The sequence below is a fragment of the Oryctolagus cuniculus genome, chromosome 7, assembly GCF_964237555.1.
Source record: "Oryctolagus cuniculus chromosome 7, mOryCun1.1, whole genome shotgun sequence".
Classification (NCBI taxonomy): domain Eukaryota; kingdom Metazoa; phylum Chordata; class Mammalia; order Lagomorpha; family Leporidae; genus Oryctolagus; species Oryctolagus cuniculus.
Genome location: NC_091438.1, coordinates 82,306,609 through 82,329,396, shown reverse-complemented (window position 1 = coordinate 82,329,396; position 22,788 = coordinate 82,306,609). Strand labels below are relative to the sequence as shown.

The 22,788-nt window shown below is 41.1% G+C and overlaps 1 protein-coding gene and 1 long non-coding RNA gene across 9 annotated transcripts in view; one reads left to right on the top strand and one right to left on the bottom strand.

The window, feature by feature from the left end:
• Positions 1-16,423, bottom strand: part of LOC127493422 (uncharacterized) — a 158,092-nt gene extending 141,669 nt beyond the window's left edge. For both annotated transcript variants that reach the window (XR_007923548.2, XR_007923549.2), the window contains exons 1-2: positions 16,309-16,423; positions 14,823-14,933 (exon numbers count right to left, since the gene is read on the bottom strand). This is a non-coding gene — a long non-coding RNA (uncharacterized lncRNA). The remainder of the gene's footprint in view (positions 1-14,822; positions 14,934-16,308) is intronic.
• Positions 16,424-16,647: 224 nt separating this feature from the next.
• The window catches only part of PKN2 (protein kinase N2), a 156,934-nt gene continuing 150,793 nt past the window's right edge, over positions 16,648-22,788 (top strand). For 4 of the 7 annotated variants that reach the window (XM_051856287.2, XM_051856284.2, XM_051856286.2 and 1 more), the window contains exon 1: positions 16,648-17,015. In XM_051856287.2, the coding sequence (XP_051712247.1) occupies positions 16,929-17,015 (87 nt within the window). In that variant the 5' untranslated portion in view covers positions 16,648-16,928. Of the gene's footprint in view, positions 17,016-17,458; positions 17,897-22,788 lie in introns of those variants that run through there. The other 3 variants (XM_070076950.1, XM_070076949.1, XM_051856285.2) reach the window with 1 other exon arrangement.

Genomic DNA, 22,788 nt, shown 5'->3' with positions numbered 1-22,788 from the left:
TGTTTTATTTAACTCTTAACTTCTATTCTTGTTTCATCCTCCTTGCCTTTTGTTCTCTACTGTTTTACTGTTTCTTGGCTCAATTAAACAGGTGCCCATACAGTGAAACAGAGAAATTCAACAGCTGGATAAAAACAATAACAGAACTGTAGGAGTAATTTGAACTAAAGCTATTACTCAAATTTTAAACTCTGCCTGCTTGAAGTAGATATGAAGAATTTTATTTTCTGTACCTTGAGTGATCATATTTTCACTTCTGTATCCTGGTTGATCTATAAGACTATTCAAAGAATTTATCGGTTCTACTAAGAAGCAATATCTCTTATATTTAAGAACCCTGAGGGCCAGTGCTGTGGCTTAGTAGGTAAAGCTGCCGCCTGCAGTGCCAGCATTCATATGGACATCAGTTCCAGTCCTGGCTGCTCTACTTCCAATCCAGCTTTCTGCTATAGCTTGGGAAAGCAGTAGAAGATGGCCCAATTCCTTGTGCCCCTGCACCCACATGGGAGACTCCGAAGAAGCTCCTGGTTCCTAACTTTGGATAGGCTCAGCTGCAGCCATTTCAGCCATCTTGGAAGGGAACCAGCAGATGGAAGACCTCTCTCTCTACCTCTGTCTCTCTGTAGCTCTGCCTTTCAAATAAATAAATAAATCTTAAAAAAAAAAAAAAAACAAACACTGAATTTGGGTTACACATGTAAACAGATTGACAGTTGCTAGAAAGAGATTCAAATAAGTCATCCAATTAATCTTATTTATATTTTATATAATAATTAATTGTTATTTAATTGATTTTCATATAGTTAATTAAAAATAGATGGCATTTGGCATAATAATTAAACCTCCACTTGGGACAACAATATCCCATGTTATAATGTCTGGGTTTGAGTCCTGGGTGAGCTTCCACCTTCCTGCTAATGTGCACCCCAGGAGGCAGCAAAGGCTGGCTTAAGTACTTGAGCTGCCAACCCTGTGGGAGATATGGATGGGAGTTTTTGGTTCCTGGCTTTGGCCTGGTCCAGACCTCCCTGTTTATGGGTACTTGGGGAGTGAAGCAGTGGCTAGAAGATTTTTCTCTCTCTCCTGTCTTTCAAATAAAAATGAAAATAAATGAAAAATTTTTATGACTAGAAGGGGGTGGGCATTGTGACACAGTGGGTTAAGCTGCCACTTGGAACTCCTGCATCCCATGTTGCAGTGTCAGTTTGAGTTCCAGCTACTTTGCTGCCAATTCAGCTGCCTACTAATGTATTCTGAGAGGCAGCTGGTGACGGCTCAAGTGCTTGGGTCCCTGCCACCCATATGGGAGACCTGGATGGAGTTCCTGGCTCCTGGCTTCTGCCTCACCCAGCTCTGGCTATTACAGACATTTGGGGAGTGAACCAGCAGATGGAAGATCTTGCTCTTTCTCTCTTTCTCTGTCTCTGTTGTTCTGCTTTTCAAGCAGATAAAAATAAATAGACAAAAAAAAAAAAAAGATTAGGTATTTATTTAGCTCATGGTTTTGGAGGTTGGGAGATCTAAGAGCATGGCGCCAGCATCTGGAGCTTGCCTTCTTGTTGACAACACGGCAGAGGGCATCATATGAGAAACATACCACGTGTGTGTCAGCTAAGAACTCTTCTTCTAAAGCCACCAGTCCTAGCATAGGGACTCCACCTGAACCACCTTTTCCAATCCTAATGACCTCCAAATGGCCCCACCTCTAAATACTGTCAACACATGAATTTGGGGGATGTACTCCAGCCACAACAACCACACTAGAATTATGGATTTTGAAAACGATCAGGAGGACAACTCAAATTCTGAAATGAATACATGCTGTAGTTGAGGGACATTGCCCTTGTTTAACATGTCTCCAATTCATTTCAAGTAATTTTGAACCATGTAGGGTAGAACAGGAGGTAAGCAGGGGAGGGCAAGAGGAAAAATTGATGGTGTATTGAAAAACAGATTTTGCCTCTTATAGATGTAACTACTATTCGTCTACAAGTGATGTCTATCAAAGAGACCACATCAATATCACAGCAAGTGTAGAGGGAATGAATATGTAGAAAATCTTGGCTATCACACTTCAAATCTTTCCCAGAAATGTCCTACCTTTCATCCATTAACACTGCCTTAGGCAAAGGATGTCCTGTATGAACTGCATACAGATAACAAACCAAATCTTTTAACATTTTGAGTAAGCTTTGTTTTTCATAAAATCTTTATAGCTTCTGGCCTCATTTACCTTTCAAAGAAAAACAAATGAGTTGAGTGTACCATATACCTAAGGAATTCAAATTATTTCAGCATTTAAGTGATAGGAGGAGGTCCAAATTGAGGCCAACTGTTGGCATGGTACCCAGGGCAAGTAAAACAGGTGCTAATGAAAAATAAGTGCTGCCATAAGTAAAATTGTTAGTCTACATCATGCCTCAGTGGGAGGAGAAAAATGTATGGGAAGGTTAATTGTTTTAAAAAGACAGTTCAATGTGAAATAGTGAAGTAATGTAAAATCTGTTAAGTAATCAACAGGCTGAAAGAAATTATTTGCTCTCTTATTCTAGTATCACACACAATGTGAAATCGAGAGGTTAAAAATGAGTAAGTAGAATTAATCAACAGGCTATATTAAACAAATATGACTGAATTTTGACATTGTACAGTTATGCCCGTATGATGTCTACACGGTAGATTTTAATATATTATAGTTACAGGCTAAACCATTTTTTAAAAAATAACTGCCTTTAGAAGAAATAATGAATGAGGCTTGCACTGTGGCATAGCGGGTTAAGCTGCCACTTTGCAGTGCCAACATTTTATATAGGCACCGGTTCAAGTCCTGGCTGCTCCACTTCTGATCCAGCTCCCTACTGATGTGCCTGAACAATTAAAAACAAAGTTGAAGGATGGATATGTGGCACAGTGGTTATATCAGCCCCTAGAATCCCCTCCTCCCATATTGGGAAAGCAGCAGAGGATGACCCAAGTACTTGGGCCCATGTACCCAGGTGGAAGACCTGGAAAAAGCTCCTGGACCCTGGCTTTGGATTGCCGTAGCTCCGGCCTTTGCAGCCATTTGAGGACTGAACCAGTGGAAGGAAGATGTCTCTCTCTGTCTCTGCCTCTCTGTCTTTTTCTGTAGCTCTGTGTTTCAAATATAAATCAATCTTTTTAAAAAAGGAAATGATGATGACCATTTATTTCTTTTATTTTGAAATTCTCTATGGATCTATCTTCCTTTGTTTTTACTCACATATTGATGAATATATTATAAATAGTGAATTTCAAATTTGAACATGGATTGACCAATATCAAAGATTATAGTACAGTCAATTAATGGAACATATTTTATTAACTAACTCTGTACAAAGAATTATTTTTGGTATGTGAACCAAGTATGCACACATTTTTTGGGTGAAGAATTAAGATTTTATTAACATGAGAAAATAGTGACAAAAGGACATTGATAATATAGATAAGCTACATTTATGAACAATTTATAGTAAGACAAATATAAATCAGAACAAATAACTAAAAGGATATCATATTCCTTGTGGTAAAAGCCCTTAAAATATGTTTATACCTACAATAGATGGTATAATATCATTACATCTACACTATCAGATCTAATAAAAAGCTCAATTCATAAGGTTGATCATTTTCATTCTTTGCTTTCCTGTAGATAGTTCTGGGCTTTTCATTCTTAGCACGTAAAAAATAGGAAGCATCTTTCACTGTAGCAAGTGAACTCATAAGAAAACTCTTCAGTATCTTCTCCACAGCCCCAATTTCAAGTCAATAGATTAAGTGTCCACATTGTTTGCAACTAAGTCACAGCTGTCTAAATTGCCTCAGAAATGTTTAGCAGATTGCTTTATAGCAGGATAACACAGTTTGAACCATGGTTTCTTGAATACATCTTGCTGAGAGCTTATCTCATTCAAATGATGAAGGCAGCTGAAGCATGGTATTTGAATCATCCACATTTTGCTCTAATAAAGGAGAACTTTAGGAAGCTCTAGTTGTGATAGGCAACACAGTAAAGCAATTGAAATGTGGATCTTACATTTTACAAATTCAAACTGCTTGCATATGTGTATGTGGTGATAAGATACTTTAAAAATAAAATTTCATTTGGCAAGAGGCTCACAGTTAAACTGTAAAAGCAATACACAGATCATGTGAATTACCAGCATATAAAAATAAATATGCAAATGACTGCAATACTCATTTCCAAAATAGCATCTTTAATAGGAAGCCCTTCATAAGAATCTTATAAAGTGACATATTTTAAAATCATTTTTATATTTTATAAGTACTTACAACTGGCAGTTCATATTTTTAATTAGAAGATACACATCTTTTTAGTCACACCTGAATAAGCAATACATATGCACATGAAGAATGGGTACATATATACACTTGTATTATAAATTAAAAAGTTTCAATTAAGTAAGTTCATATCAAGCACTTTCTACTCAGAATAAGCTTTATATACTCCTGGATGCTGTGGAGATTATAGAAGAAGTCTAACTTTTTTTCCATGCAAGAAGCTTAAAATCTACATTGGACTTGAGAGTATTTATAATTGGGTTCTAATATGTACAGTTAGAAGATATAATCACAGCAAATTGTAGGTACTCCATAAATATTTAAAAATGAGTGAAGGAATTGTAAAAACCATTTTCTAAAAAAAAAATTAAATTCCATTTCAAAGGCAGACAACAGACAGCGAGAGATTTTCCATTTGCTGCTTCACTCCCCAAGTGCCTGAAACAGCCAGGGCTGGACCAGGTTGAAGACAGGAACTGGAACTCAACCCAGGTCTCCCATGAAAACAGTACTGTGTCATTCTCTGCTGCCTCTAGGGTACCCATTAGCAGGAAGCTGGGTGGGATTTGAACAAGGCATTTCAATATGAGAGGAGGGAATTCCAGGTGCTGATAGAACCACTGTGCCACATGTCTACCCTTCAACTTTGTTTTTGATTGCTCAGCTGAGGGGATTTAAATATCCAATGTAGTATGTATCTTCCAGCTATTGTCATTTATTTCTGTTGTTCTCTCCTCCACCCCCTACCCTCCAACCCCCCACTCCCACTCCCATCCCACCCCATCTCCACAATCATTTTATCATGCTCACAAATTCAACATTTGGAAATTTGGACAGGACAAATGGAAATGGTCTCTTTCCATGATGTCTGTGGCCTTAAGTAGGATGATTCCAACAGCTGGAGGTACCTTGAACCTATGTGGGAAGGAATGGTGACTGGGCTGGGATTTGAAGGCTGGGCTCAGCTGGGACTATCGATCCCTACACCTACATATGTCTTCTCCATGAAACTTTGGCTTCTCACAGAATGGTGTCTGGGTTCTAGGAAAGCTCAGGCTAAGGAGCAGTATTCTAAGAATTTATGGTCTTTTCTTTTAAAAGGTTCAGGTGTTGTGTACAGTGGGTTAAGCCACTTTTTAGAATGCCTGTACTCCATACTGGCATACCTGGTTGATATCCCACCTACTCCATTTCTGATATACTTCTACTAATAAGCCTGGGAGGCATCAGATGATGGCTCAAGTACTTGACTGTCACTCACCCATGTGCAACACCCAGATGGAGCCCTGGCTTTTGACTATGGCCTAGTCCAGCACTGGTTATTGTGGACATTTGGTGAGTCAATCAGCAGAGAGAAGATGGAGCTCTCTTTCTCTCTTCAAAACAGTAGTAGTAAAATAATCATGTCTCACATAAACTTTTTCAAGCTTATATTCCTTCTTCTTTCAAAAAAAATTTTTGAGATAGACAGGGAGAGAGGTTCCATTGTTGGTTTACTCTTGCAATGACCAGAGCTGGGCCTGGCCAAAGCCAGAAGCTGGGAACTTAATATAAGTCTCCCATGTGTGTGGCAGGGGCCCAATCACTTGGGCCATCACCACCACTTTTCAGTGTGTGCACTGGCAGGAAGCTGGGGTCAGGAGCCAGAGTTACATATTTATTTATTCCTTTTTTTTAACTTTTATTTAATAAATATAAATTTCCAAAGTACAGCTTTTGGATTACTGTGGCTTTTTCCCCCCCATAACTTCCCTCCCACCCGCAACCCTCCCTTCTCCCACTCCCTCTCCCATTCCATTCACATCAAGATTCATTTTCAATTATCTTTATATACAGAAGATCAATTTGGTGTATATTAAGTAAAGATTTCATCAATTTGCACCCACACAGAACATAAAGTGTAAAATACTGTTTGAGTACTAGTTATAGCATTAATTCACATAGGACAACACATTAAGGACAGAGATCCTACATGGGGAGTAAATGCACAGTGACTCCTGTTGTTAACTTAACAAACTGACTTTTGTTTATGGCATCAGTAATCTCCCTAGGCTCTAGTCATGAGTTTCCAAGGCTATGGAAGCCTTTTGAGTTTGCCAAGTTAGATCTTATTTAGACAAGGTCACAGTCAAAGTGGAAGTTCTCTCCTCCCTTCAGAGAAAGGTACCTCCTTCTTTGATGACCTGTCCTTTCTACTGGGATCTCATTTAGTTTTTTTTTTTTTTTTTTTTTTTTCTGCCAGAGTGTCATGGCTTTCCATGCCTAAAATACTCTCAGGGGCTCTTCAGCCAGATCCGAATGCCTCAAGGGCTGATTCTGAGGCCAGAGTGCTGTTTAGGACATCTGCCATTCTATGAGTCTGCTGTGTATCCCACTTCCCATGTTGGATCATTCTCTCCCTTTTTTATTCTATCAGTTAGTATTAGCAGACACTAGTCTTGTTTATGTGATCCCTTTGACTCTTAGACCTATCAGTATGATCAATTGTGAACTGAAATTGATCACTTGGACTAGTGAGATGGCATTGGTACATGCCACCTTGATGGGGTTCTATTGGAATCCCCTGGCACGTTTCTATAGTTACATATTTAACCCAGGTACTCCAACATGAAACCCAGGGACTTTCTACCAGTGTCCAAGGCTTAAACACCCACCTGTCCATTTTCATTTTGACAAGGACAACCTGAATTTCTCATGTATCACCCCAACTTTTTACTTGAAGATCCCAGAATTTTGTATCTTAGCACAGTAGTTGCTATGGTTTGAATACGGTTTGTTGCTCCAACATTGATTTAAATCTGATCTCAATGCAACAGTGCTGAGAAGTGGTGTGGCCTCGGGGAGAATGAGGTCCTCACTCTGATGGCTAAAGAAAAATGTGACCTTGTGTTGTAAACAGTCTTCAATTTTTAACTTCTAATACAGTAAACACCAGAAGACTTAACCTACATAAACAAAAGCTCTTTGTGGTCTTTGATAAATTTCTGAGAGTATAAAGGAATTCTTAGTGTCTTAGTGCTGGCAGCTAAAACAAACCACTGAATGAATGGCCGATAAACTAGAGAAATTCCTCTCTCACAGTTTTGGAGGATGGAAGTCCCAAACAAGGCTTCTGGTATGGTTGGGTATTGGGGAGAGCACTCTTGCAGGTCGCAGATTGTCAACTTCTTGTAGTATCCTAACACAGTGCAAGAAGAGTAAGAGAGCTTCTGGAGTCTCTTTTATAAGGACACGAATCCCATCCATGAGGGTTCCACTGTCATGACCTAATGATCTCCCAAAAGCCCCACCTCCTAGTATCATCACACTGGGGATGAGAACTTTAGTTTGTCAATTTTGGGAGACCAGAAATATTTTAGTTCATAACACAGAGTGTCAGAATTGAAAGCTTAACTTTTCATTGGTGGTTAAAGCATACTTTCTTTTCATTACTTCAGAAACACAAAACTCAGAAAGCTATCATTCATTCAATGATTATGTACCAAGCTAAGAAATTATATTTTCTGGTATCCCTTCCAGTAGAACATTTTATATATTTGGAAGAAACTTCAAATAATCATATTTTGGATAACAGTTGAGAATCTGAAGGACCTGAGAATGATGAATTTATGACAGGGAAAGGAGCAGGACTCGCTGGTTAATCTACTGAAGGTGGAAACAGAGAGCTCAACTTCTTAACAGGGTAAACACATCATATCCTATAGTGTTTCCTCTCTTATAAATGTAGTAGAAGGCTATGGTACAAGGTTGATGAGTTTATGAAATACTTGAGGACAGTGGGTTGGCAGGTCAAGGGTTAAGCTTCTGGTCAATATCAGTACAGCTAAAACTAACAGACACAGGTGGTGGGGCCAGTGTCGCAGGAAAACATGAGGAGGGATAGAAAGGCAAGCATTTGTAAATAACCTGTCAGAGATTTCCAGAAATAGGACTGGGAAAAACAGAGACTCTTGACTTTAGAGGCTATGAAATTGGGCATTTACAGCTTACTTAATTTTCTATGGGATAGGGCATCCTAGCTAACAACCTAAATTTCTGTAATACACACACACATGCACACAAACATCTAATTTACAAGGGATAAACTATTAGTCCACAGAAGACACAGGAGGAGGTTGACATTTGGTCTAGCGGTTAAGATGCCTGCATCCCACATCAGAGTACCTGGATTTGGTACCCAGCTGTATGGCTACTGATTCCAGCTTCCTGCTAATGCAAATGCTGGAAGACAGTGAAGATGACTCAAGTGGTTGGGTTCCTTCCCTCCATGAGGCAAACCTGAGTTGCAACCCAGCTCCGAGCATTGACCCCTTGGCCACTGCAGAAATTTGGGGAATGAGCCTACATATGAGTTCTTTCTCTCTGTGTCTCTCAAATAAATAAATTTAAAGAAAGATACATGGTTCCTTTCTAGTGGCTTGAAGTCTAATAGAAGAGACTGTATTCATTGACACCATAACAAAGAAAAAAAAGTCTGATTTTGAATATATTTTTAAAAATTTATATGGAATGGGGAGAGAGCAAAAGAAAGAAACAGATCTTCCATATGTTGGCTCATGCCCTAAAATGCCTGCAATATCCAGGGCTGGGCCAGACTGAAGGCAGAAGCTCAGAGCACAATTCAGGTCTCCCATCAGAGTGGCAGGAGTTCAGGTATTTGAGCCACTACCTGTTGCCTCCCAGGGTGTACATTAAGCAGGAAGTTGGAAATAGAAACAGAGCTGGAACTTGATCCCAGGTGCTCTGATATAGGAGGTGGGTGTTTCAAGTAGTGTCTTAACTGCTGTGCCAAGCACTCATCCCCATAGAGAAAAAATTTAAGTGCCCAAATAGACATGCAAACAAAGTGCTATAGGAAGACTCACACCAGGTATAATACACACTTTGTGTTCATAATTTGTGCATTAGCTGGTGCAGGATCCTTTGGAAACAAGTAGACTGTAAAGAGAAGGGGTCCTTGGAAGAAAAGACAGCACTAGATAAACTATGTTGCAGGTCCTACCTAATTGAACCTACTTGTATCATACAGGCAGAATCGTGGTGTCACTCTTTCTCTGATGGCTATCACTTTGGCTTAAAGTTCCTGTGGGAACTTTATGTGTATTATGGGTATGTGTTTGGGAACACACTGCAGACACAATCTCATGCAAGAAGGGAGATTTATTAGGAGACCTCAAGGACACTTAGAGAACAGAGTAGTTGACTTTTCAGAATATTGGAGCCAGTAAACAGTTAGACATCAGGAACCAAGTCTGCTACATTTCTCCCACTGTCCTAAGTCCACATTGAGGGAGCCCAGGATTAGAAGCAGGCCAGACTAACTCCATCCCATGGTTCCTTGCCAGCACATACTCCCTAAACAAAAAAGGAACATTCTTCCTCTTGGGCAACCAGACATACCGACAGGACTCTTGCTTTCCTATTCCCTCCCTTGTCCTCCTCATTTCAGTCATCTTTCCCACCATGGGCAACGTTTCTAATTTCTCCTTTTATCCTCATAATCATAGTGCTCCTATTTCTACCATGTACAATTAATTTATTCCAAAGGTTCTTGCAGGAATGAATGACTGCTATACTCCAAGCCATCAAGCAGGAACAACACAAAACTGCTCTTCTTCAATTAATCTGATCACGAGTATAAAACCTCGCCCCATGTCTATGTCCTGTATCAGCAGGAAGTAGCCAGAAAGAAATCAGTGCCCCCTCTCCTTATCTATACTCAGAGTCAGGATTGATGGAACAAGGACATAAGCCTCAGCCATTTTAGGTTCTTGTTTCCCCTGCCTTCTTTCAAGAGAAAAGTTCAGGGGCCTGCACTGTGGCACAGAGTGTTAACGTCCTGGCCTGATGTGCTGGCATCCCATATGGGCACTGGTTCAAGACTTGGTTGCTCCACTTCTGATCCAGCTCTCTCTGTGGCCTGGGAAAGCAGTAGAAGATGGCCCAAGCCCTTGGGCTCTTGCACCCTCCTGGGAGACCTGGAAGAAGCTCCTGGCTCCCGGCTTTGGATCAGCGCAGCTCCAGCAGTTGCGGCCAATTGGGGAGTGAACCATCGGATGGAAGACCTCTCTCTCTCTGCCTCTCCTCTCTCTGTAACTCTTGAATTTCAAATAAATAAATAAATCTTAGAAAAAGAGAGAGACCAGTTCAGTCTCACATCCTATATTGGAAGCCTGCAGGCCGAACTTGAAGACCCTATATAGAGAAGCTCACCTCTGCCTACTGCCCCCCACCCCCACCCCTAGCCCACCTAAGATATAAAAAGGCCCAGGCTTCTCGGATCTGGGCCTTCTGCCACGTGTTCGGTCAGTGTACACGCTGGCAGTTGGTCAACCTCTGCGAGTTTATTTTCTTTGAATAAATTTGGTCTGGCTGCGAGCTCATACTCTGTCTCCTCTCTGTTCTGAGCCCCGCCCCTTCTTTTTCCTTACATTTGCTGCCCCATGTGAGGAGGCACCAATCTGTACTCTTTTCCTGACACACATGTTCTGTCATCTCTGCTTCTCTTTGCACAGCAGATCCCCTTGTACATCTATTGACTCCTCTCCAATTTCATTGCCATGACCCTACAACTACCACTTTTTTTTGCCTGGAAAATGGAAATAGCTTCCTAATATTTCTCCCTATGTCTACTCTTGCCCATTTCCAAGTGTATAACAAGCCATAGTGACTTGTTAACAATGTAGCATTTATTCAATGATTTTTCATTGCTGCTCAAATAAACACCACAACCTTAAACATGGTATGTCTCTGCGTTATTAGTCACCCATATTCCAGAGCATTTGTGTGTGACCCATCTCTGTTGAAGGATTGTACAGCTCTGTTGCTCTAGGCCTGGCAAAAGGTTGGCTGATGAAACCCAAAAGAAACACAAGCCAGTGCATGTCTCTCTTCTGCTATGACAATGGTAATACTGCTGTCAGCCCAAACCTAGACTTGGAGAAGACATGGAGCAGAGCCACAGTGAGCATATAGCATGAGAGAGAAACCTTATTGTAGACCATTGAGAATCTTTTGGAGCATTTTCTTACTCAGCATAACCTAGCCTATCCTGACCAATACACATGGTCTATAATCTTTTTCTTATTACTCCCATCTTTTTTCTATAGCCTCAACGGCCTTCTATCAATCATAAAATTGCTCCCAGTCACTCTGTAATATTTAGCTTTTATTCCCTCTTCATGGAAAGTCCTGTATTCCTTTCTCCTTATGCACTCCTATACCCTGCCCCCCACAGTTAACATCTACCCACTGGTGAGCCCTCAGCTCAAGTGTGAAGTACACAGGAAAGAATTGCCTGACGGAAGTTCAAAGTACCCTGAACTCATCTTCTTTGTCATTATACCTGCTTCAACAAACTACAAGTTCCATGAAGACAGAGACCAGATGTATTTCGGTAGTCACTAAGTTCTAAGTGATGGGAAGGCAGGAATTCTTTGCTCTTTCCACAGAGCATCTTCTGCATCTTTGTGCACATCTGAGCACATAGCTATTCTAGGCCATTCTAGAACCACATACCTCTCCTCTCCAGTGCCACCGATTGATCAGCACTCCAGTGTTCTATTTCCAAATTGTTACAACCTGATTGGCTAAACTTGGTTATGGTCTATGAAGTGGTGTACATTGAGGGTCTAGATTAAGCAATCACATGACTCCAGAAATTTACACTCTGGGGATGGCTGGAATTCTCAGGGAAGAGGATATGGGCTGATTTGACATTCTAAAAAGTATCTGCTATAGTCACTATGGCTGACTCTACTTTCTTGTGCTCTTGACTTTAACAAACTAGATCTCAAATTATCATCATGGAAAATACAAGGGAACAATTTCTATAAAGGGTTTCTTTATATATTTTCATTTTATTTGAAACAGGAAGAAATACAGGAAAGAGGAGCAAGTGTGTGTGTGTGACAGAGAGAGAATCTCTCATCACTGACTCACTCCCCCAAATGCCTACAACAGCCAGGGCTGTGCTGCAGGCCAAAGCTAGGAGCCTTGAATTCAATCTGGGTCTCCCCATATGTGTGGCAGGGAACCAGCTACAAGAACCACCACCCGCTGCCTCTCAGGTCACACATTAGCAGGAACCTGGATCTGTAGCACCGTAGCCAAGCCCCGAGCCTGGCTCTAAGATATGGGATGTAGGTATCTCAAACTGCAACCTAACCACTGCACCAAACCCACCTCTATGAGGGAGTTTCTTAAGGAAGAAAAGGATGGTGATCAAACAGTTCTGCGTTTTCTTGAGTTTTGCTTATCTTCTGGGATTCTCTTACTTTGATTACTACTGCTCCTTCACTCTGATCTCTTGGAAGTATGTGTGTGTGTGTGTGTGTGTGTGTGTGTATAGGAGTGCCATTGTTCTCTTTTTCTTTTAACACTAACAACAACAACAAAACAAATGAAAAAAAAAAAAAACCCATCTCTTAGTTCTCCATAGTACTGTAGGGACAAACTGGAAGGCAATAAAAAGTATAGCTTACAAAGTAAAGGTTTCTGACCCATTCACTTGATATGTAGACCTGGTGTCATTTCACTCAGGATCTAAGGGAAAGGAGGACCTAGACCATCAGAATGTCTGTTTCAACAGTACAGAAAACCAAAACAAAAATAAAAAAACTCCACACATCTAAGCTACCTATACTATCTCTACTATGACTTGTCCTGTAACATTTGTTCCATCCTGAAAAGGTAAATAAGACAATGCTTTAAGTTGTTAATAATTGAAACTATTTCTATAAGTTTGGTCATTTCTTTTTAAAGACTTTTAAGTTATCCATTAAGAATTTTAAAACATACTTATACAACTAATGATACAATCTAGATTTTTTTTAGGATCTTTGACTTCTTAAATGGAAACTTAAAACTTTCTTCTTTTTCAATACTAATAAAGCTATAACTTAAGGTGAACAAAACTTCTGATTCCCTACACACATTTGTAAATAGGGCCTGATTACAACTCATCTGAATCAACATGATATGTGTTTCCATGAAAACTTTTTTCAAGTGTGTTTTAGTCTGATAAGTATGATCCATGTCCTATTTTTTTTCTTCCTGAACAGACTATGACGTCAGTAGTAGCTTTTAGCTCGATTTGCTACTTAAACTATCACATTTCACAGATTGTCAAGTAGTTTTTATACTGTGCTGGTCTCCTTCAGAAATAATTCTTGTAACATTCGAAACTTTGTATATTTGGTACTTTCATTTACATGTGTTACATAAAATTAAAGTTATTATTAGTTCTTATCTTAGCACTAGAAATATGTAAAATTTAGAGTCTTTCTATGATAAAAATTTATGGGAGTATAATGTTTTTTTTTTCTGTGTCAGTTTTTTTTAAATTAATTAATTAATTAATTAATTTATTTTTTACAAGCAGAGTGGACAGTGAGAGAGAGAGACAGAAAGAAAGGTCTTCCTTTGCCGTTGGTTCACCTTCCAATGGCCGCCACGGCCGGCGTGCTGCGGCCGGCACACCGCGCTGATCCGATGGCAGGAGCCAGGAGCCAGGTGCTTTTCCTGGTCTCCCATGGGGTGCAGGGCCCAAGCACCTGGGCCATCCTCCACTGCACTCCCTGGCCACAGCAGAGGGCTGGCCTGGAAGAGGGGCAACCGGGACAGAATCCGGCGCCCTGACCGGGACTAGAACCCGGTGTGCCGGCGCCGCTAGGCGGAGGATTAGCCTAGTGAGCCGCGGCGCCGGCCCCAGGAGTATAATGTTTTGAGTTCAGTTTAAGAGAGGATTTTAATGGTCCTATATCAACAGTGTAGGTTTTGACAATTAGTAGCAATTATGATACTTACTCTACCACTGAGTAATAAGAACATACTTCAAAACATTTATGAAAAATAGACTTAAAAGATCTTTTAGTGCAAAAAAATTTTTCATGCATAATTTTTTCATGATATACAATTTCCATGAACTTTCTGAAGACCCCTCATACATACAATTTCAAAAAATTTTTGCACCAAAATAAAATTATCTTTTAATTCCATTTTTCCATGAACTTTCTGAAGGATCCTCATAAGGTCCTGCACCAACAGGGGTAGGGAATCTTTGCCTCTGCCAAGGGTCATTTGGATATTTATTTGTTTATTTATTTAATTTGAAAGGCAGAGTTACAGAGAGGCAGAGGCAGAGAGAGAGGTTGGTTTTCTATCCACTGGTTCACTCCCCAGATGGCCACAATGGCCAGAGCTGGGCTGATCTGAAGCCAGGAGCCAGGAGCTTCTTTCAGGTCTCCCATGTGGATACAGGGGCCTAAGGACTTGGGACATCTTCTACTGTTTTCCCAAACCATAGTAGAGAGCTGGATTGGAAGTTGAGCAGCCGGGATTCGAACCAGTGCCCCTACAGGAGGCCGACACTGCAGGTGGTGGCTTTACCGGTTATGCCACAGCACTGATCCCCATTTGGATATTTATAACATCATTTGTGGGTCATCCAAAATTATCAACTTAAAAATTAGCCTGCAGATTTACTGAATTGTGAGTCCTACCTGTGATTGCCTTGTCGGGGCCAAACAAATTATCTTGAAGGCTGTCTAAGGTCTGCAGGCTGGATGCTCCCCATTCTTGATTTAAATAAACTTTGGCTTATATTTTTCTGCCTATAATGAGATAGACCATACATTTTATTTATTTATTTATTTGGACAGGCAGAGTTAGACAGTGAGAGAGAGAGATAGAGAGAAAGGTCTTCCTTTTTCCACTGGTTCACCCCCCAAATGGCTGCCATGGCCAACACGCTGCGGCCCGCGCTGCACCAATCTGAAGCCAGGAGCCACGTGCTTCCTCCTGGTCTCCCAGGCAGATGCAGGGCCCAAGCACTTGGGCCATCCTCCAATGCCTTCCTGGGCCACAGCAGAGAGCTGGCCTGGAAGAGGAGCAACCAGGACAGAATCCAGCGCCCCAACTGGGACTAGAACCCAGGGTGCCAGCACCACAGGCGGAGGATTAGCCTAGTGAGCTGTGGCACCAGCCCATACATTTTAAATCTCTTCTAAAATTTTATAGTGATGAAATGTGAACATTTGCTCTTACACATAAATTATTTGTGAAACAAATGCTCATCGACTATTTTTCTAAGCCCTTGCATAGCTAATTCTTAATTTCACCATTATTAACCACTTATTACGTGTACATAAGTCATTTCAAACCCATTCTGGAGTAAAGGAAGACCAAAAAATAAAAAAAAAAAACAGAAAAATATATCTGTTAAATATACAATTCAATGCCCCTAAATTATATATTTAAAATGGTAAATTTTATGTATATTTTAACCACAAAAAAACTATGTGTGCACACATGCAAGGCTCCCCTAAGGCTCTTTACCTACCAATCAAATTTGTTTTGAAATGTTTTAAATATACTTGAAAGGCAGAGTGCAAGGAAGGTGCGGAGGGAGAGAGAGAGGAAAGGGAGACAGGGAGAGAAAGAGAAGTTCCCTCCATTTGCTGGTTCATTCGCCAAATGCCCTCAACAGCAAGGGTTGGGTCAGGCCAAAGCCAAGAGCCTGGAACTCCACTGGATCTCCCACACGGGTAGCAGGGGCCCAGGCACTTCTGCCATCACCTCCTGTCTTCCAGGGTGCATTAACAATAAGCTGGATCAGAGGAGAGGTAGGACTTGAACCCAAGCACTCGGATACGGGATGCTGGTGTTTCAAGCAGCGACTTAACTGCTGCACTAAATGCCAGTCCCTATACCTATGTCTTAGAAGTGCTTTCTGGTTGTTCTAACACAAGTCTGATTCCCCTACAGGAATCCCCAGTCCTCCAGGGATACTGGCTTTCTTTATCCTAGTTGTAATTTCAGGGCCTGGGACATTTAGTTACCAGAGAGGTTAATTACAATCTGTTTTTTTGTCAAGTGTTGTTATCTCATGTACTTTAATCATCATTTCCAACCGAGAGGATTCATTAAACATATAAATAGTTTTTATGTGTTTTATAAGACTTTTGAAGTGCTAGAAAAATTCTTTACCGAGGATAAGTTGGAGAAAAATGTGGCCACAGGACTCTCCCTTTTCAGTAAATGCATGTTGAATTAGCTTATAAAATTTAAGGAGACAAAAAGATAAATCTCAGCCCCAGCATCAGCCCAACCGATCTTACAGGGACTTTAAGGGGCCATAATCTTACACTTTTTGGGAAGTCAACTAACGCCTTTCCCCAGTAGCTAGCTAGCTAAATAACCCCTTATCCTGGCTCCAGGCAGGTTTTAACACAGTACTCGAGGCTCATCAAATTGGCTTTGCCCCAGATACCCATTCACTGCTCAGATAAAACAAAAGTGACTTGTTGGAGACCTTATTGCCACTCTGTAACGCCACAGTATCATTTCTGAGCAACTGATACCCGTACTACTTAGGTACATGTTACCAAGTACACGCGTTACCTCTCCTGTTTACCACACCAAGCAACGCTTTTTTTTTTTTTTTTCCATTCCCAAGGCCGATCCTGCCCCACACCCCTTCAGTTAAAAACAATCCAAGGCAGTTAATTAAATTCCGAGCTCCGTGGAATTCTCCGGCCAAACCAGAGTAGTTCAGCACTCGAGGAAAGGCGTCTTAAAAGCCGTGCGTTAAAAGTTGCCGGGGATCCATGCGCTTTTCTTGGAAAGTACAGGGTTCGGCCAGCTGCGCACCTTACACACCCAGAGGGCGCGCTGAGGCTGGGGGCCAGCCAGAGGTACGACCCTTCGCCTGGGGTGGCAGAAGGCGAGCGGGAGAAGGGATAGTCTCTAAAGGTTCAGTCACGGTGCTGTTCGCGTGGTGGAGGTTAGAGAGGGGCCTGTTGAAGTTAGGCCGGAACTCCGGCACGGGAAGAGAAGGTGGAACTAGGGAAACAAAACGCAGCGAGCGGGCTCCCGGGCTCTAGCGTTCACCGTCGGGCCGTTAAACGCAGAAGGCACGTAGGCGTGTGTTTTCTTCCTCTTCCCGCCTCCCCAGAGACGCGAGCCCAGGCCTTTCCCCTCATTTTTACCCCGGCTGGGTCCCATGGCTGCCCCAGCCGGCAAGCCGGGTCGGAAGCCGCCCCGCCCCACCGCGTCCTCGGGGTCCCCTCCGCCCTACCCCGCCCGGCGAGAGGCGGTGGCTGCGGCCGTCACGTGTGCCTGGCAGCCGCCAAGTGCGGCCGCTTTTGCGACGCGGTGACAGCCAAATGGTGCGACAGGAGGAGCTGCAGGAGCGGCCGCTGCGCCCAGCACCGAGAGGTTTGAGGCGGCTCCTGGCGTCGCCCAGAGGGAGCGACTGAGCAAACGGAGTCCGGCGCGGGCGGCGGCGGCGGCGGGCGGGTGGCGAGGGGGAGCCGCTACGAATGCCCTCGCTCCCCGCCGCTTTCGATGAACCGGGCGAAATAAGCCGCGCCTCTAGCAGGGGCTGCGCCTCCATGAATCCCTAGTTGTTTTTTTTTTTTTTTTCCTTTCTCTTCCCCGATCCTCACCCCCCACCCCGGGTCCCGTCCCGCCTTCTCCCTTCGCCAGCCGCGGCCGCGTCCAGGTGCGGAGTCCAGAGCGGAGCGCAATGGCGTCCAACCCCGAACGAGGGGAGATTCTGCTCACGGAGCTGCAGGTAAGGGCCGCGGCCCGCGCGGGAGGCGCCGGCGCCGGAGGCGGGGAGGGAGTCCAGCGCCGGCTCGGGGACCCAGGGAAGCCGTGCGGCCGCCGCGCCCCTGGCCCGCTAAGTGCGGAAACTCGGGGATGTCACTCGGGAACCGCTTCCCTCGGGAGCCGGAGCCCCTGCCCCGCCAGAGCCCCGGCCTGTCGCCGCTTTCGCTGGAGTCTGCCTACCCGAGAGGACCCCCAGCTCCCGGCTGCAGCCGGAGTGTACTCGCTGCGGGTCCCCAGAGCGGCCAGCTCAGCGCCCCCTCCCTGGGTGTCAGAGCGGCCCGCGGACGCCCCTGCTGCCCTGCTCCGCCCGGCCGGGCCCCGCCCCGCCTCCCCCCACCCGGTGCACTGCTCGTTAAACTCCTTTGAATGATTCCCAAGCTGTTTTCTCGTCCCTCCTCTTCCCTCCAGACTCCGCACAAAGAGCGCCCCCATAACTTCCAGCCCCCAGACAAGTTTTTGAAAAAACAAGGCTCACCAAATGCTTGCTCTGCTTCACCGGCCCTCTTTGGGTGACTTGAGTTTCTTTCCTCTGATTTGAAGGCTACCTTTTTTTTTTTTTTTTCTTGATGTTTGACCAAGTGGTAGGTAGGTCCCTTTCCTGGCTACCCCTGCTCCAGATCCGGAAGCTCAGATGCTGATGCTTTTCAGACTTTCATTTTCCCTCGCGTTTGAACACCAGAGAAACAGCTACAGCAGTTGTTTACAAATGCGAAAGCGGTCTGCGAAGGGAAAACACTGGGCACCCCATGGCTGCAGAAGAGAACAAATTAGATTCCCTCATTAGTTACGTTCATGTCGAGTAGCAATATTATTCTTTCCCGTTTCTAGCTAAATAGTTGATGATGTAGGTACGATTTTTGTTTTCAGATCTCCAGGGTGTACCAGGGACGTAAGCTACCTTGTCGGGTTTATTTTTCATTACTTTGAAGTGTTCCAGGGTTGTTTACATCTGTATGAAAATTTCATGTTGTTTTTTGACTTAAGCTTATTTTGGTTTGTAAATATCGTCATCTTTCGGCTACTTGGAGGTTAGAGATGAGTGGAGAAAAAATGTGTGCTTGCATTTCTTTTTGTGGTTTGGACAATTAATTAAAAAAAAAAAAAACTGAATCCAGAAACTCAGAAGGGTTGACTCTTGATGATGTTTCGCCTCTGCATTTAAATTTCTTGTCTAAGTTTACTTTTTGATAGGTCCCTGTGTAATTTTGCTTTATTGTGTAGTCAGATGTCAGTTTGAAGGCACTGCTATGATACTTGGTATTTCCTCCACAAAAATAGATCTCAACAAGGTACACTAGTGCACTGTTATAAATTTGGAAATTTTTCTTATTATTGAAAATGTTGCTATGTATGTTTTAACTACAAGTAGTCTTTTATGAGTAGGTCTTATAGCATACCATATAGCTAAATGAATGGAGTTTATTATTTTATTAATTTACATGAGCTTTTAAAATGAAGATGGTTTGAGTCATATCGGAAATACCTAGTCTTGAAACATGAAAAGCATGTTATGGTTTTGATCAAGTAAAAGACATTAAAATGACAGGAGCATTTTTCTTTTGAATTAAATGGGATAGAATTAGAAAATATTTGGCATTCCCATTTGTATTTTATAAAGTTTAGCATAAAAGACACTTATTTGGCTTTGGAACCGAAAACATATTTTCCTGTGTATTAAAATACAACTTTTAGGATCCTTTTGTAAGATCAACTTTGGAAATAACCAGAAACCAAGTCAAAGAGATAAGAAATTTTAAATGTGACGAATTTTAAAAATGGAACCCAAACTAAAATGTAAAAAGAATAATTCCTACCAAGTTCTGTCTTACCAGGTAGACCTGCATATACAGTGCATTCTTCTTGGTGTGTTTGACTCCCAGTTCTAATAAAATTGCATTTAAACCTTAGTGTGCTATAAAATATTTGAGAGTATTATTTATATCAGCACTTAAGATAAATGGTCATAAAATGTGCTTCACCAAGTATATCCATCCATTCAAACATTTTATTATTTTGTTAGGTCATAAAACTAATATGTAATAATTTAAATAAATTATTAAATCATTATTAAATTGTTAAATAAAGTGTTTATCCAGCTTTTGTTTGGAGGATCAATTTTTTTAAAAACTTCTAAATTGTTTGACTTTATTTAGATTAAAAATTTTTTTGTTTTCAATGCTTCTGTGCCATACAGATTTTAGGTTTTTAAATAGGTAGCCAGTTTTAACATGTTTAATAGTTAAAAATTTCTGTTCTCCCATACCTTGTCTCAGAAATATTTGTTTAATCCTGAAAGTTACATACTACAACGGAATGGTAATGAAATTGATATTTAATTATATAATTTGTTATCATATAATCTAAGTTTTGATTGTTTTTGCAAATTATATTGGAGAATTTAAAATACTTCATTACCTTGTAGAATTGGCTTACTAATGACCGTTGGTTGTAGAAAGACAAAGCTTAGAAATCTGAAATTGTAATACTTTGTCTTGTAAATTGCTGTAATATTTCCATTGACTACTGTTTCCAACTTCCGTGAGGAATTTAGGAAAGAGTCTTATTGGGCTAAGAAGGATTAGTAAAGAACAACCCAAACTGATGATGGGGGTACAAGGTATAGAAGGAAGAAATTTACTGTAGTAAAAATAAAAATAGACTGTTTAGACATGCAAGCTTAACTGGTAATTTCTAATTTTATCTCATAACTATTTTATTTTGTCCTGTTTTCTGTATCATGAGATCAAAGAAACCAAGTTTATTTGCCAGGAAATTTGATTAATGAAAGCCATAAAGGATCTCAAAATGACTCACTGATTACAACAGTATTTGTAGAATGCAGAACTGGATATTCAGTACGGTACTGGTAAAATCACCTCATTCGTTACTGAAGATTCATCTTTATCCAAATGCTTAATAGCATTAGGTGGGAATCATAAGTTCCATTATTAAAAGAACTTAGAGTTATCTTGCTTAACTGGAAGTTTAAGAAAACTAGCTTTAAATTACAGATACTCATTTCAATAGAGTTACTGAGTATCTTAAAGCTATATTGAAGGATGTGAAGAGAAGGTTTTTGCTTTCTGGATTGAGTGTACAAGTAACATTTGTATTCAGAGAATCATAAGAGTGCACATAACATTTATCCATTGTTTACTGCATATCAGACATTATATGATATTTCAGAAAGTTAATGGAAAATGGAACTAAAAATGTTTATTTTGGGCCAAAAAATTTTGAGGACTTCAAAAATTTGTGAATATCTTTAAAAATTATGAAAAAATGCATGGATTTCAAATTCTTTTGCACAAAAATAAACTTATCTTTTAATTCCATTTTCTGCAAATTTTTTGAAGTACTACATTCTTAGTTATCTGGTGTGCCTTATTTGAGCTTCACAGTAATCCACAAGTTGGGTGTTGTTATTTTAATTTTGTGGATCAGAAAACTAAGTCCAAGAACCCTAAATAAATTGCTATGGTCACTATAGAGTTTGAACTCAGGTCTTTGTGTTTCACACTACACCATTCTATAAGTTGCCACAGTTCTATGGTGCTTCTAGTTGTGTGACCTTGATACAAATAGGCCAAAAATGTAATTAACTAGAGTTACCTTTATACTATAAACTCTGTTACTTTTTCAGTTCCTCAGTAGCAAGGAAAAAGTATTTCCACATTCCATTTGGTCGTCTGTAATTTAACAGTGCTTTATTATTACAAATAAAGTATATTTAATAGTCCACAAGGGTCAATACAAATAACTTTTTTGTAGGCTTTCTTCATTTAACAGCTACTAATCTGATGAAAGTTGTCAAATGTTTGTCAGAAACCTCCACAAAGAGTTAACATTTCTCTGTAGACTATCCATAGGATAAACTTTGCTTTAAAATGTTAAATTTGAGAAGGATATTTGACCTAATGGTTAAGATTCTGCTTAGTATTCCTACATCCCAGCTCTGATCCTGATTCCAGCTTCCTGCTAATGCAGACCTGTGAGGTAGCAGGTGATGGTTAAAGTATTTGAGTCCCTGCTGCCTGTGTGGGAGACCCAGATCCTGGCTTCAGTCTGGCCCAGCCACAGCTGTTGTGGGCACCTGGGAGTGAACCAGCAGGTGGGAGATGTCTGTCCGCCCGTTTCACTATTTCGCTGAAATAAAATGTTAAACTCATGTGTAGTTCACACTTGTGCTTGACACTTAGTGGGTGCTCAGTACATTGATGCGAGAGCACTGTTTGTCATGTAGGATGAGGACTATCTTGACTCGTTTAAGAGAAATTCATTATAAACCTTGTTACGAAATTAGGATCAGTCCTTTATGACCATGACTTTTGCATCCATGAATGGAACCAATCTGGGCTCAAAAATATTCAAGAATAAAAAGGTCTGTATTGAGCCACATAGAGACTATTCTGTTTTCTCAATAATATAGTATTACATAGTAACAATATAGTAATTACATAGCATTTACATTGTATTATAAGCAATTAGAGATATTTTATGGGATAATTTGCATAGCATAGGTTTTATGCAAATACAGTATTTGGGAAGGGGGTTTTCCAGGCGATCTCACACCCCCAATACCAAAATCTGAGGATGTTCAAGTCCCTTATATAAAGTTGTGTAGTATTTGCATGTAATCCTATGTACATCCTCCAGCAAAGTTTTTAAAAATGTGTTTCTTTTTAAAGATTTATTTATTTATTTGAGAGGAAGAGTTACAGAAAGAGAGAGGGAGAGACAGAAAGGTCTTCCATTTGCTGGTTCACTCCCCAAATAGCCGCAACAGGCGGAGCTGGGCTGATCCAAAGCTAGAAGCCAAGAGCTTCTTCCAGGTCTCCCATGTGGGTCTAGGAG